Source organism: Talaromyces amestolkiae, assembly GCF_001896365.1.
Source record: "Talaromyces amestolkiae strain CIB chromosome Unknown scaffold8.1, whole genome shotgun sequence".
Taxonomy (NCBI): Eukaryota; Fungi; Ascomycota; class Eurotiomycetes; order Eurotiales; family Trichocomaceae; genus Talaromyces; species Talaromyces amestolkiae.
Window position 1 is genome coordinate 220,240 of NW_024468044.1, and position 15,040 is coordinate 235,279.

Sequence of the window (15,040 nt, forward strand, 5' to 3'; positions counted from 1 at the left end):
CAGAAAAGTTCATCAATTTGGTATCATCATAAGAGCATAACATCAATCAGTAAGAACGACTATTTTTCCCTCCGCGGCATTATCATCCATGCACCGATGTGCCTCCGCAATCTGATCAATATGAAACACCCTGCCCACTTTGATCTTAAACGTCCCAGCCTCCACCTGTTGCACAATATCATTGAGCGGCGTGGACATGAACTCCTCAATCCAGCCGCCAAAGGTAGTCAGATAACGATACTTGGGGATATATTCCATCGCCTGGAAATTCTCAATAGACCACTTATTCCCCACGATCCCGGTCATGCTCACTATGCCTCCTTTGGATGTACACTGAAAGGAGTCCTTTAGAGTCACAACGCCGACTAATTCCAACACTTTGTTGAATTTTTGGCTATCGTCTTTGATTTGCGCTGCTATAGCGCCGTCGTCGACGAAGAATTCATCCGCGCCGTAGTCGCGAAGCATCTGCTCTCGTTCCGGTCGTCGACTGGTAGATGCGACATGCGCACCGAGTCCCTTGGCAATCGCCAACGCGGCGAGACCTACAGAAGTCGTTCCACCTCTGATGAGCAAGCGATCACCTTTCTTCACTTCTAAAGATTTTATGATTGCGCCATAGGCTGTATTTAGCATCTCAGGCATAGCGCCCAACACGTCCCAGCCGAGCTTCGTCGGTACTGTGATGGCCTGGACTTGATTTGTAGGTACGACGGTATACTGAGCATATCCACCATCGAACTGACGACCCATACCACCCATGGCCGTCATTACGATCTGACCTTTCTCAAATTCCCCGCCGGGAGCATGTTCCACGATCCCGGTAGCCTCAATACCAAGTACACGCGGGAACTCGACGCCCGGTGAATGGCCCTGTCGCGTAAACATTTCCGAGCGATTGAGTCCGAATGCTTTGACGCGGATGAGGACTTGGCCTGGGCTGGCGGTGGGGATGGGCCGGGTCTCGACTTTGAGGACTTCAGGGCCGCCTTGGGTGTGGATCACGACTGCTTTCATTGTGTTGTTGCTTGAGGCCATTATTGCTGATTTGTTGGATGAATGAAAATGGGCTTGATATGATTTGTTGGCTTGGAAAGTGGTTGCAACGATAAGACCGCACCAAAATATTGATCGGAATGTGTTCCTGTGTAGTATGAGCCTTGGATTTGTTGGAGTGATCAGACCCAATGGCATTTTCTTGTTTCGAGTGATAGATGATGAGCTTCTCCATCTTGCATCCCCGGGGGGGACAGCTTCTTAAGTACTGCCATATACACCGAATACAGCAGAATATCAGCTCATGGATGCAAACCAGCAAGAGCATGCATCAGCTCTAGATCCGAACTACAGGTATATCCGCGGTGTGTTTGCCTTGCACGATGACAGGCTCGGGTTTAGGCATATATCCACGCGCTAGGCCTGATGCGGAGTTTTGCAGTGTTTACAGTGTTTGATTCGGTGTTTACGTTGTTTGCATTGATCACCTCGACGTAGCCATCCCTGTCGGCTTTGTATCAAGGCTGATGATGGTCGTGAAGAAGCATGGAGCATCTCATGAGATCAACCCAGCGGGACAACACTTAGGTAGTCAGGTTCATTGCACACAATCACAGATACAGCCGGATAGTAAGCGCGGAGCGGAGTTTAACCGATCCGACGCTACGTGCATATCTCTTTCCGCATTTCTCAGGGCGACATCAGTCCACTATCGCCTGTCTCGAACGCATGCATACATGAACAGTCTGGCTCTGCGACAGGGTTATTCGACTACTTAGTCGAGGAAGAGCCGGGTGGTAGTCGGCAGGGCGTCGTGACAGCTACACAGCGGGTAAAATTACCGGCATCTGCTGTCCCTGTTGGCAGTATGATGCTGTTCCTACGTTGTCAGGCTGGGTGTATATAGTATGCTCGACGTTGAACACGCCGGTAGAAAAAACGCGCATGATTGGCTGGATGCAGGCAGTCCACGTGATATGACGTCATTGACATCAAGTCCGTGCATCGTGGCACCGTGACCGTAACATTACACTTCATTCTGTATCTGGATTTTGTATTCTGTATCTATCCATCACCGTGCGCAATCTCAAGCTGCTGAAGAAGCTGCAACGAACTCACCGGATATCAATTACAGGTAAGAACAAGTAGAGTCTCGGGGTTCGCTAACAAATATCAAAACCTTACCGACGTTGCAGTGGAAAGGGCAGCGCTAGACAAAGCATCCCGTGCTGGACACGGTATTTAGAGTACAGTGTACATTGACGGCTCGGGTTGCATTTTCTGTTCACCGCGGAGTACTGAGAACCGTAACGTATTTCCTCTATCAAAGCGTGTCACGAGGTCTGTGAAGATGGGGGGAACTATTGATACCGATTCTGCTCCATACATGGTTGATAGATACTAAAAAGTATCATAACGTCAAATGAGTTCAGTGGCTGGAGAGACAAGCAGTCAAGTTAGTCACACAGCAAAAAACGGGACTTGGCGCATCCTCTTGCACAGATTGGGATTAGCGATATCTGTCGTATATCGTCATCGAGCGAGTACCTAGCAGACGTGCGGTTGCGCTCAGCATTACGTTATTGGTTGGCTTTCTCGGCAGATACCAGTGAGGGGGGCAAGAAAAGAATTGAAGCTATTCATATCGTTAGACGGAAGTAAAACACATTTGGGCAGAGTTTGGACGGAGAGGACAAAGATCTTCTCTGCATGGCTGGACTCCCACGGCCCACTTTTATATGACAGGCTAGTACGGTAAGTACAATACGACCGTGTAATTCCTCCGTATGCAGTATGTATGAGCCGCCCCAGAAGCAACTGAACTTGGAAGCTTGCTTCCCCCGCAAGACAGGCCACCGTCCCCGGGGATACCATTACCACTAACTATTACCCGCCAGCTCGTTGATTCGTCTCGCTCGTCCTGTTTTGTTCTTCCCGCGAGCTGACCTCTTCGTCAATCATACCTCACGAAATTTTCCAGTGCATTCGGCCACTCGCTTCCCCTCCTTTCTCCTCTCGCAGTGTCTGCCAACTTAGGACGAGCATCGCAACTGTCCTGACAGTGCATGCAACCTTGTCTCGTCTCACTTTCTTTTGACCACTCATCCTCCTGATTGGCATTTAGAGCAATCTCATCGCAATGGCTTCGACCAATGGCTCTGGGACGCCTCGGCGGGACACAAGGAATCACTTTCTCTTCGAGATTGCAACTGAGGTTGCCAATCGAGGTTTGACTATCCCGCTTGCAAATTTTTCACTTTCTGCTAGCTAACAACTATTTTCATCGTCCAGTGGGAGGTATTTATTCCGTGTTGAAATCCAAGGCTCCGGTCACGACCGCAGAATATGGCGAGCGTTACACACTTATTGGTCCTTGGAACCGAGCTTCGGTGAGCTACCTCAATTCCAAAAAGGAATTGAAGCATGAGCTAATGCTGTTTAATACAGGCTGCTGTCGAAGTCGAAGCTATGGAACCGACAAACCAGGCCATGATCGATACAATGGCCTCGATGAAGGAACGGGGCATTGAAATGATCTACGGACGTTGGCTTATTGAGGGTGCTCCTCGAGTGCTCCTCATTGACACTGGCACTGGCTATGGCTATCTGAACGAGTGGAAAGGAGACCTCTGGAACACCTCGGGTATTCCCTCGCCTGAAGGCGATCATGAAACAAACGAAGCGATTGTCTTTGGATATTTGGTAGCATGGTTTCTTGGAGAGTACATTGCGCATGAATCGAAACGAGCTGTGATAGCTCATTTCCATGAATGGCTGGCGGGAGTTGCTCTACCTCTTACGAAGAAGCGCCATATGGATCTGACCACCATTTTCACTACCCATGCCACTTTATTGGGCCGCTACCTGTGTGCTGGATCCGTCGATTTCTACAACAACCTCCAGTACTTCGACGTTGACGCCGAAGCCGGGAAACGCGGTATCTACCACCGTTACTGCATCGAGAGAGCGGCCGCCCATTCCGCCGACGTCTTCACAACCGTCTCGCACATTACTGCCTTTGAGAGCGAGCATTTGCTCAAGAGGAAGCCGGATGGCGTGCTGCCTAACGGATTGAACGTCAAGAAATTTTCTGCTATGCACGAGTTCCAGAACCTACACTCCCAAGCCAAAGAGAAAATCCACGATTTTGTTCGAGGGCACTTTTACGGTCACATGGACTTTGATCTGGAAAACACGCTCTATATCTTCACCGCCGGTCGTTACGAGTATCGCAACAAGGGTGTGGACATGTTCGTCGAGTCCCTGGCGCGGCTCAATCATCGTTTAAAGACAAGCGGCTCGAAGACCACTGTGGTTGCCTTTATCATCATGCCTGCCCAGACTTCATCGCTGACAGTCGAGGCATTGAAGGGCCAAGCTGTCGTCAAATCACTGAGGGATACTCTGGAAATGGTGGAGAAAGGTATCGGTCGCCGACTCTTTGAACGCTGTCTCTCGTGGAAGGAAGGAGATAGTTTGCCTGATGAGAAGGACTTGATTACCAGTCAAGATCGAGTTCTCTTGCGCCGCCGTCTCTTCGCCTTGAAACGTCACACTCTTCCCCCCATTGTCACGCACAATATGGTCAACGACTCCGAAGACCCGGTGTTGAACCAATTGCGTCGCGTGCAGCTCTTCAACCATCCTTCGGACCGAGTTAAGGTTGTTTTCCACCCAGAGTTCCTCAACTCTGCCAACCCGGTGCTACCATTGGACTACGACGACTTCGTACGAGGCACTCACATGGGTATTTTCCCTTCATACTACGAGCCGTGGGGATACACCCCAGCCGAATGCACGGTCATGGGTGTTCCCAGCATTACCACGAACCTGTCTGGTTTCGGCTGCTACATGGAGGAACTCATCGAGAACTCATCGGACTATGGTATTCATATTGTGGACCGACGTGCCAAGGGTGTTGATGAGTCTGTCAACCAGCTCTGCGATTTCATGTTCGAATTTGCATCCAAGAGCCGACGACAACGTATCAACCAGCGTAACCGAACGGAACGATTGAGTGATTTGCTTGACTGGAAGCGTATGGGACTTGAATATGTCAAGGCTCGACAGCTAGCTTTGCGACGAGGTATGCTATTTTCTTTCGGTTTCAGAGGTATAGTACTAATATACACAGCTTACCCGACATCGTTCGATACCGAGGAAGATTTCAGCGACTACATTGGAAGCACAGCCCAGAAGATCTCTCGACCACTCTCGGTGCCAGGGTCACCTCGTGACCGTACTGGCATGATGACTCCAGGAGATTTTGCATCGTTGCAAGAAGGACGAGAGGGCCTCAGCACGGAGGACTACATTGCATGGAAACTGCCGTAAGTTTTTTTCCCACTACCATCTTGTACATATTCTGACAGTCTTGCAGTGAAGAAGAGGAGCCCGACGAGTTCCCATACCCGTTGACTCTCAGGACCAAGAAGCCCGGCGATCGTCCCCAGTCACCACTTGACTCCATCTCATTGAACGGGAAATAAATTTCCCATCTCGACTATCCCACCGTACACGAGAAGTGGGATTTCCATTTCTTTGGTTCCATTCTTCGACCGTATTTCTCCTTTAGGGTCTCTCAGTTCATCATTGCATTCTACTTCGAGTGTTGCTCCGTGTACAGCTATCAGTGATTTGTTTTTGTGTGTTATATGTGTATAATTTCGAGATTAAGATGCATCTATTGTCAACATAGTTAGTCTGAGCGATTCATCAATGTCATTTCTTCGATGAGAAATACTCCCTCCTTGTAGAATTGGCTCCTCCGGGTAAGAGTCAGAAATAGGGCTAGACGAGAGTAACGTGACGCCCTTCCGCATCAGGGAATCAGCTCTAAATCTGATTAGGATCAAGCTAGAAGGTCTCAGAATACTCCACCTACTGAAGAGTTTGGCCAGGGTTGCTGGTGGAGCACTCCAGGTCCCTAACGTAGACTACGTACATTCGACGTCATCGACGGTGGATCTGCCCTATATACCTATATAACCTCATTTCTCCCTCTACCTTTGTATTTCATCAATCATTCAATCAGACCACATCTACCTACTGAAAAGACCATCTCACAGTCAATTGACACCTCTACATATCTCTTACCTCCATACAACAACAACATACAACAACATACAAAACACCATGCCTCGCGGAGCCGACTACGATAACGGAATCCCCCAGTCCGACAACGCCATAGAGGCAGGCCCCGACAAAGTGCACGGCACAAACCCCGTTCGTCCCTCCCCTAAAACCCCTCTTTCTCTCTCTATCAACTTAGGTAGACACTAACGCTGGTATGTGCAGGGCTCGGACGTCGACCGCTCCGACAAAGCAGCCGCTCTCCCCGAGACCATGGGCGAGAACAAAGTTGCCAGTGGAGGTGGTAGCGCCGGTCACAGCTCGGGGAAAGGTGGTCATGAGCCCAAGACTTTGGGTGAGAAAAAGGGTCTTAGGGCTTAGGGTGTTTAAGCCGAAACAAAAGAAGATGGGAATTAGCGATGAATTTTTGATGAGATGATCATGAGGCTATGATATGGAGGATGGGACGGTGTTATTCCTGGTGGAGAGCCTGGATAAATAATTATTGGCATAAAATTACAACAGTCGATGGATGACTATATACGACCATATCATACCAGAAAGAGACATCGGTCGAAATGACCAGTCTCTATAAATCCAATAATACACTCTATTCATCTATCTTCACAGAATTAGTATATGTGCAGCTCTAGAGTCAATATAAAAGTACTAGAAATGAAAAGAAGGAAACAAATCTCGCTGCTCATAGATTGAAAAATGTACGCCTGTACAATGCTAACCGAAACGTAGCAAGAAACAAAAAAGTATATATAATATCGCGGTATAGTATCATCACAGCGGAGACAGGAAGATATGTAGTATATATGTCAGCAAGTCAATCAGAATTTAGTTCTTCTCATCCTTGCTCTGCTGATTATTGTCATCCTTCTCCGGCACAGGTGGGGACGGCGCTTCATTCTCTGCTTCTGTCTGCGCCGGTTCGGCAGCACTCGTCTTCTCAGGTAGAATGGTCTTCGCATTCACGACTTGGATCAGAGTATCGCCCAGATCGCCGGATCCCTCAATCTTGCCCATTTTCGATTTGAAGAATTCGACGTCTGAGAGCATCCTATATCATCAGTTAGCTTGTTATTCGTATGCCCGGCCGATTGAGAAATACCTCTGTCGTCCAGACTCTGTCTTGACGTTAACCTCCTGAAAAGCCTTCGTCCACTGATCCCTATAACTCTTAAAGACCGGCTCCATAATCATAATTACAGTCATTTCAGGGAAATGCCGGACAAGAACACGATGCAACGTCGCCGTCTCCTTCGTCAATGTCTCCATATATGTACTAACTGCCTTGGGCTCCCTTTCGGCATCCCAGTCTATCTTCTTCATGGAATTGACATGGCTAGCTGAACGGCCACCCATGATATCCACCAGTTTCTCGTGGATGCCGTTTTGATGCTCCTGGCACAGTCGTTTCACTTTGTCAAATTCGCCCATTAGCTGACTAGAGGGTGACTGTCTGCGAGCGAATTCCCGAACATATGGAATAAGTGCAATGATGAAGCTCAACGCTTGCGACGAGAGGGCTAGGTGTTTGGTGTTGATATTCTTGAGGCCGGCGCTTCTGGTAGCGCCCGCACCGAGAATCAACTGCGAAGAGCGCGAGTTAAACAATTTCAGGCATTCCACTAGATTCGATCCGATGTCCTGAGTCATACTGGGTAGGTTTGCCATGAGATATTCAAACTCCTCAATACTTTTCATGATTGTGACTGCAGATTCAGGCAGTACGTATCGCTGCTCGTCAAAGGTAGCGTGTCGTACTTTTTCTTTCTCTTTCGCCTCACCGTTCACTGCAGCCCCGTTCTCAGTCTTGGAGGTTGGCGCAGGTGACTCTTCTGCAGGCTGCCAAATCTTCGAAACTTGCAACCACAGATTCACGTCGGCTGTACTAGCACGGAGAATTCGATCAAGTACGGCATTCTCCGCGTCACCGAAATCTCTGGCGTCCCATTTATCCGCATCCATGACCTCCACGATCTGATGCCGCTGGTTGTCGCTAAATCTAACAATGAAATCACGAATTTGGTTGTCGACTACCGTCTTCAATGATGTCCCACTGCGTCCAGATATTGCCTCACATTCATCGGCAAAGAGTCGATTGAGGCTGAAGTACCTCAAAAAGTCTTCGATGGGTAGGTGCGATGTCTGCTCAGACCGTACTTTGAGAACCTTGACAACTTGGGACTGCACGATATCCACTGCCTGACCTAGTAGACTCGACATGTCGAGGACCTGGAGAATCTCCTCTTGAACAGCGGCCACTTCGGCTGCACTTCCTTGCGAACGTGGACCCCTGGCGTTTTGCGGATCAGGGCTACGTGGCGATGATCGACCAACAGATGGACTGGGCTGTGCTCCTAGCCCACTAGTAATGTCCAGAAGCACTTTGACCTGAACGCCCAGCCTTCTCAGTGATTCACTAACACCAGTGTAAATCTGCTTCAACATGTCATACGCGGAATCGGCATCTAATGCTCGCAGATTTCGAGCTAGAATCGAAGACTTTTCTTGCGAACTCAGCTGTCGCCCACCGTGCGTGGATGCAGACATCACCGATTCATTGTCGTCATCAGAAGAGCTGGGAAGGTGTTTCCGTATAAGCGCTTTCATCTCCCGTAAAACGGCCGTCTTGAAAGATGTAGCTGCGGGCATCGTATAGTGTGACCGGCCTAAGCCTACCAGCTCGGCATGTAATTTCGACCTAAACTCCGCATCAAAGGACATATATGCGGGTGAGATAGAGGGTGCTGCTCTATGCCCACCCCGGTTCCTCTGAAAAGACGCTCCCCAGCGTTGTAGCGTAGCATCTTGAGGAACACTACTGATATGCCGCCTCAAGTCTGTGAGTAGATCGTCCAGAAACCTGTTTTCGTACCGTACACCTATACGTTGTCTCAGTCGTCCGAGTTCTTCATCAACGCCCTGCAAGGCATGTAGTCCTCTGAGATCGACCGGTGGCCTTTGCTCAGCAACACCCTGTATGCGACGCCTAGTTGCCTGTTCGCCGGATAACAGTAAATTCACCTCATCCAGTCCATCAATGGCATCCTCGATGTCTCCTTGTTCGATTATGTTTTCGCACTCAGTCACCGCCTCGACTACTTCGTGAAGCTGACTCATGGCGTCGGCTAGTTTTCGGATGTTCTGGCGCCGCTGGCGCAATTTAACAACCTTCAGTCCTCCCATTGCCATGTCTTTGTCAATCTTGTTCAAGTCTTTTCGCAAGATTTGTATTCTCCTCACAGAATCCGCAGCCTCCGCGTGCAGTTCACGCAATGAACCTAAAGCGGTAAAGAACGATTTTGAAGCCGTAGAGATTGAAGATATCAGATGTATTTCCACCGTATCCATATACCAAGAGAGTTTTTCCTGTAGAATGGCATTCGTCGCAAGCGCTTTCCTTCCAATGGTGGCGGGTTCGATGGCTGCTCCATTGCTTGCCGTGGGTTTGGGGGGCTGCCGCACGATTTCGGACTTTTCAGACACAACGTCAAATGTGCGCGGGTTCTCGAGATGGAAGTCCTCCTCGAAGTAGACAATTGGTATTGTCGACAACGGTGTCACTGCCTGCGGACCTTTACCATACGATGTGCGCCTCCTGCCTCTCATGTCAAACGGAGAGATAGCTCGGGAGCTCGTCGATACACCCGACAGACGCCGTTCAAGCACGGGTGTCCTTCGACCGTCAAATTCATCCGGTCTAGGCGAAAGTGCAGATGATGGAGACAGTGTCACATTATTTCTAACCAGATTCGAGGCGTTTCCATCGTTTCCGCTTTCTTCTTTCGCACGTTGGAAAGCATCGTACAGAGAACCGACCTGTTCAAGGTAAGGCTGAAACGCTTTTGAGTCGACATTCGGTACGTTCGTCAGCGTCACCGGAGGTATGTCCCGTGCCGTGGGAGGTTTGTAGCCTGTCGCCGGTATGGACGTATGAGCGACGAGTCCGGTACGGACGATGGGAGGTTGTAAAAGCGTCGAGATGGCTATCCAAGACAAAGAAATTAGCTTCAAATCCTCGCCCGAAGAAAAGAACCAGCGCACCATTTTGACCTAGCTCTGCGATAGAAGAACGATGAGTCGATGAATCCAGAATCCCGCCAATGCTCACCAGAGAGCTAGCTGTAGACGATCTTCGCTGCGGTATTCGCTGCGAGGGTGCTATTCGAGGAGAGTCATACGTATTCTGAGCGAGTTGCTGCAGCGAAGGCGTCGATGCCACAGAAGCCAGACTGTCAATCGACTTCCGCGGGCTCGAGGCCATGTCGTTCGAGGGAAGGCGGCCGAAGCCTAATCGTAGGTCATGGATTGGTGTGTCACTTTCCGAGTCTTTCACACAGGATGCATTGATAAAGAATAAAACACTTCAAATCCACAGAGTCAATGATTAGTTGCTTTGTTGTGGAATGAATGGGTGTAAAGTACTCCTACGTGCTGGAAGCCAAGCTCTCAGCGACGTAGGCCGATGTAGAATTACATTATTCCTGATTAGGGAAGGCGTTCGCTGCGGGCTGAGCGTACGGGTTGACGACGCTTCCGAGATCATATTTCCTGGTGCCTCAATTATTGAACAACTTCAATCAGAATATATAGAAGCAGTTATATTCATAGTTTCATAACGGGTATTACTATAAATCCGCCAGCAAAGAAACAGAACCACAAACCCAAACACCTTCATCACCTATATACCATGCAAGCCGACCCTTTAAAACAACGCGAAAGACATCAACAATAGATTTTACATGACATCTAGACACCATTTCTGTGAACCTGCGAACCACCGAAGCGAATCTGTATTGTATCCCTTCGCTGCATGACAAGTAATGCTCGGTTGAGAGCTTGTTCGCTATAACCGCGTCCGTCAACAAACTCACGGCGCAAAGTAGCCAAGCTTGTAGTCGAACCGATAGGCAGACGACGTTTGATTTCATCTTCAACTTTGGAGACTTCTTCCATGAGCTCTTTGCTGCCCTGATTTTCACCTTGAGTGACAGCATCCATGGTGGAGGCAAGGAACAAACGAATTGCCTCGTCAACATGAGCTGTCGTTGCAACAGGCGATAAAGTGAGTTTGGCAAGGGACTCTGTAATACGGATAATAGCTTCTAATTGACGGACGGTGATTGGAATAGATGAGCGGGCGTTTGCGTCAAGCTCGGCACGGTGTACTTGCTTGCGGATTGAGACAAAGTGGGAAGAAAGCTTGTCGGCTGCTTCTTCAGACAGTTGAGGAGCGCATCGTCTGTTTCGCTTGTTAGCATCATCTAAAATATTCAAAATATAGCTCACTCACGTTTTGCAATAGCTAATGTATCTCTTCATCTTCTCCAAAGGAATCTCTGCTTCGGTGTGTTCGTCTACGCCCTTTCCTCCCATGTGAATTCCCATCACGTGGCGAGCGATTCGCTCGTCTCGGGCGCGGTCATGGTCATCACGGACAATGAAGATCATGTCAAAACGTGACAGGATAGTCGTTTGGAAATCAATGTTCTCTCCGGGAGTCTTCAAATCATCGTAGCGACCAAAGATCGGATTGGCAGCTGCAAGGACAGATGTTCTCGAGTTGAGGATAGTGGTGATACCGGCTTTCGCAATCGAAATCGTTTGCTGCTCCATGGCTTCGTGAATAGCGACACGATCCTCGTCTCTCATCTTATCGAACTCATCAATACAAACGACACCACCGTCCGCTAAGACCATTGCACCTCCTTCCAAGTAGAACTCGCGGGTAGTAGCATCGCGTTGGACCGATGCCGTAAGACCGGCAGCTGATGAACCCTTTCCTGAAGTGTAAATGGCGATAGGAGACGCTTTTTCGACAAATTTTAGCAGCTGCGACTTTGCAGTACCGGGGTCACCAAGCATGAGCACATTAATATCTCCACGAAGTTTGATTCCGTCAGGCAAAATTTTCTTGGAACCGCCCATAAGTAGACAGGCAATAGCTTTCTTGATGTCTAAGTTACCATAAATCGAAGGTGCAATGCTTCGAGCGAATGCTTCATACAAGTCAGGACGGCGGCTCATCTCCAAAAACTCTTGCTCTTCTTCTTCAGTAAAGGTAGCTGCTCCCTTGGAGGTATGATCGATGTCACTCGTGATTCCCACAGCACGCACGTACGGGTTACGGAGGGCTACTGCTGCAGCTTTTGCGCCACCCTTGGATTGATAGACCGAAAAGATACCCATGACCGTGCAACGTGACCCTGGCACAACTCGGTTTGCAAGATATCGATCTGCGGATATTTGTACGTGACGAGGCAGCTCGCCTACAGGCACCTGGTCCGGAGCTTCTTGCAGCTTAATGAGTTGCTGGTCAACGAAGCGGCATTTTTCATGCACAATCACATATGGGTCTAGCGGGCAAGGCTCGCTTTGCTGTTCCCCTGGCTGAGTTTTGCGGCCACATCGTCTAGGTAGTGTCAAGCCAGCAAAGCCACCGTCGACGCTGATATTGTCCTGATGTTCGCAGTTTCTGCACTGGATGTTCACGACGGTGGCTTTGGAAGATATTGTAGAGGCGCTGATCACAATACCAGGGATTCGTACAAGACGGGAAAGATTCGTAGCGCTCAAGTCACGGATTGATGTGTGTGATGCGCTTGAATGAAGGAGTAGCTGGTGAGGGGGGAGCTCGATGTCCCTTTGTGATGGGTAGACGATATGCTGTGTGCATTGTTTAAGTGCGTTCTCGAACTGTACGCATTATTTGTTAATAACCGTTTCAGCAAGCTCAGAAACGTCGCAGGACTCACCAAAGGGATTATGTCTGCAGGCTCTGTTGTGAGCTTATGGGCAAGCTCTCCATTGTATGAAATCAAGTGTGCAATATCGACATCGCAGAGATACCGCTTGATCAGGACGTTCTGTCGCAGTTGATCTCTAGACTATCATCAGCGATTGCACCAATAGATCTTCATGCAAGAATTCTGTCCTGACCTGTAGATGAATGAATTGTCGATCTGAAAGGCGAGAATAAATTCTCGTAGACGACCTTGAATCACAACTCTCGATTCATCTTCGTTTTCTGGATGACTGGGAGGGAGCACGCTCAAAGTGTAGGGGTTGCGTCTATCCATGTCTATTATATATTCAAAGAAAAGAGAAACACAGATAGTAGACAGAGGGGAGGGTATTTGAATCAACGGTATTGTGCGGGGATCAAGACAAAATTGAATCTAAACTGTGGCAGGTCAATAATTATCATCATCCCTGGAGAGACTTGAGCGGGAGGACGCGAAACGCGTCGCGTGTTTTTACGCGTTAAGTGGTTTTTCGATCACGTGGTTCTAGTTCAAATTTATCCCGGCGCAACCCTAATCAGAGCAACCAACCCTAATCTACTAGTCGGCTAATTTCCTAATCAGTCGTTGCGATCTGATTTCTACGTCGAGTCTATCCTCTCTTCTGGTGGTTACTATTGCTATGATTCTCAATACACTATAAACCTGCATTGAGATGGGGATAGTGGAAAGTGTAATCTTATTTCAGAATCATGAGCACGGTAAGGTATATTCTTGGCTTTGTAGAGAGCAAATCTAAGCGCCTTGTATCAGGTGGAGCTTTCCGCTGTATGATGTCGGCGGGGTGTTTGTTCCTCGGGGTTTCCACCGAATATGGTCAAGGAATGACCGTTATTTTTTATCTGAAAGGAGATCAAAAAAAATATATGAACTTGCCGACTACCTACTGATGCCAACTCCTTGCTTACGCCACCGTACCTACAACATAGCACCGCCCTTTGAGTCAAAATGGCACCTCTTATTCGAGTGATCGGTTCGCTCAACGCGGACATGGTCTCAGTAACTCCCCGCTTCCCAGAAGCAGGCGAGACAATCACAGCAACTTCATTTACGACAAGCGCAGGCGGCAAAGGCGCCAATCAAGCCGTGGCCTGTGGCCGACTTTCCCGCTCGAAACCTACCGAGACGCATTCGTCGAAGTCGAACAATCCAGTCAATGTTGAGATGGTCGGCGCAGTCGGTGGTCGCGATGCACATTTCCAATCTCTGCTGGGACCAACGCTCGAAAAGTCTGGTTTGGATACATCGAGGATCAGGACGGTGGATGATTACACTGGTGTAGCGGTGATTGTGGTGGATTCATCGGCTGGTGGTGAGAATCGTATATTGTTCTCGCCTGGAGCCAACTATACAGGCATGCAGGCAATTCCAGAAGTCCTAGGCATGGGTCTGGCATCTCCGGTCCCTGATGTCATTGTAATGCAGGGAGAGATACCGACTGAAACCACCATTGGTATCTTACGAGAGATTGCGAAATACAAGAAGACTCAAAGGGAAAATGGACTAAAGGGGATTGATGCGGGACCAGAAGTCATGTTCAACCCGGCACCGGCACCGCCAGGTGGCTTGCCTGAGGATGTCTATTCAGCCATTGATCATTTGATCATGAACGAGACAGAGGCCGAATTAATGGCACCCAAAACCGAGAAACTACTACATGTTGTTCCCGGCGCCAAGGGCGCAAGCCTCCGAGAACAGGTAGCCCAGTATTTCCATAAATTGGGAGTGACATACGTGATCATCACACTTGGAGCGAAGGGTGTCTGGTACAGTGCATGCGACGCCGGGATAGCGATCGCTGCTGACGAGACAACACGATTCACAAATGAGATTCCAGCCGCAAAAGTGTCCCTTGTTCTAGATACCACGGCAGCAGGCGATACGTTTATTGGTGGCTACGCAACACATGTAGCTCGGTGGCGAGAACAGCGCCGTGCACAGGGAAAGTCGATCAATGAGCTTGAGCAGCACGAGAAGAAAGAGCGGTATCAAGTAGTGATGGATGAGGCTATGAAACGCGCAGGACGGGCATCTGCACGTTGTGTGGAGAGGCAGGGTGCAATGGACAGCATTCCTTGGGAGGATGAGATCTAGCCTTCAAAAAAGTATTGATTATGAATAGACATTAGACAGCAATTTACAGTTGTACAACC

At 49.0% G+C, this 15,040-nt stretch overlaps 5 protein-coding genes across 5 annotated transcripts; 3 read left to right on the forward strand and 2 right to left on the reverse strand.

The window, feature by feature from the left end:
- Positions 1–42: 42 nt before the first annotated feature.
- On the reverse strand, positions 43–1,038 carry BHQ10_004640 (uncharacterized protein; the record flags this gene model as incomplete). The annotated part of the gene is made up of 1 exon (XM_040877028.1): positions 43–1,038. One exon carries the CDS (start codon positions 1,036–1,038, stop codon positions 43–45), a length of 996 nt encoding a protein of 331 aa, XP_040733144.1.
- A 2,098-nt stretch (positions 1,039–3,136) lies between these two features.
- On the forward strand, positions 3,137–5,486 carry BHQ10_004641 (uncharacterized protein; the record flags this gene model as incomplete). The annotated part of the gene is made up of 5 exons (XM_040877029.1): positions 3,137–3,224; positions 3,289–3,386; positions 3,445–5,083; positions 5,132–5,327; positions 5,378–5,486. The coding sequence occupies 5 exons, from the start codon at positions 3,137–3,139 to the stop codon at positions 5,484–5,486; spliced, it is 2,130 nt and encodes a 709-aa protein (XP_040733145.1).
- Positions 5,487–6,132: 646 nt separating this feature from the next.
- BHQ10_004642 (uncharacterized protein) lies at positions 6,133–6,450 on the forward strand (the record flags this gene model as incomplete). Its single annotated transcript, XM_040877030.1, has 2 exons — positions 6,133–6,222; positions 6,295–6,450. 2 exons carry the CDS (start codon positions 6,133–6,135, stop codon positions 6,448–6,450), a joined length of 246 nt encoding a protein of 81 aa, XP_040733146.1.
- Positions 6,451–6,915: 465 nt separating this feature from the next.
- On the reverse strand, positions 6,916–13,163 carry BHQ10_004643 (uncharacterized protein; the record flags this gene model as incomplete). Its single annotated transcript, XM_040877031.1, has 7 exons — positions 6,916–7,138; positions 7,190–10,070; positions 10,129–10,374; positions 10,959–11,326; positions 11,378–12,780; positions 12,840–12,966; positions 13,024–13,163. The coding sequence occupies 7 exons, from the start codon at positions 13,161–13,163 to the stop codon at positions 6,916–6,918; spliced, it is 5,388 nt and encodes a 1,795-aa protein (XP_040733147.1).
- A 672-nt stretch (positions 13,164–13,835) lies between these two features.
- BHQ10_004644 (uncharacterized protein) lies at positions 13,836–14,981 on the forward strand (the record flags this gene model as incomplete). Its single annotated transcript, XM_040877032.1, has 1 exon — positions 13,836–14,981. The coding sequence occupies one exon, from the start codon at positions 13,836–13,838 to the stop codon at positions 14,979–14,981; it is 1,146 nt and encodes a 381-aa protein (XP_040733148.1).
- Between the last annotated feature and the right edge of the window lie 59 nt (positions 14,982–15,040).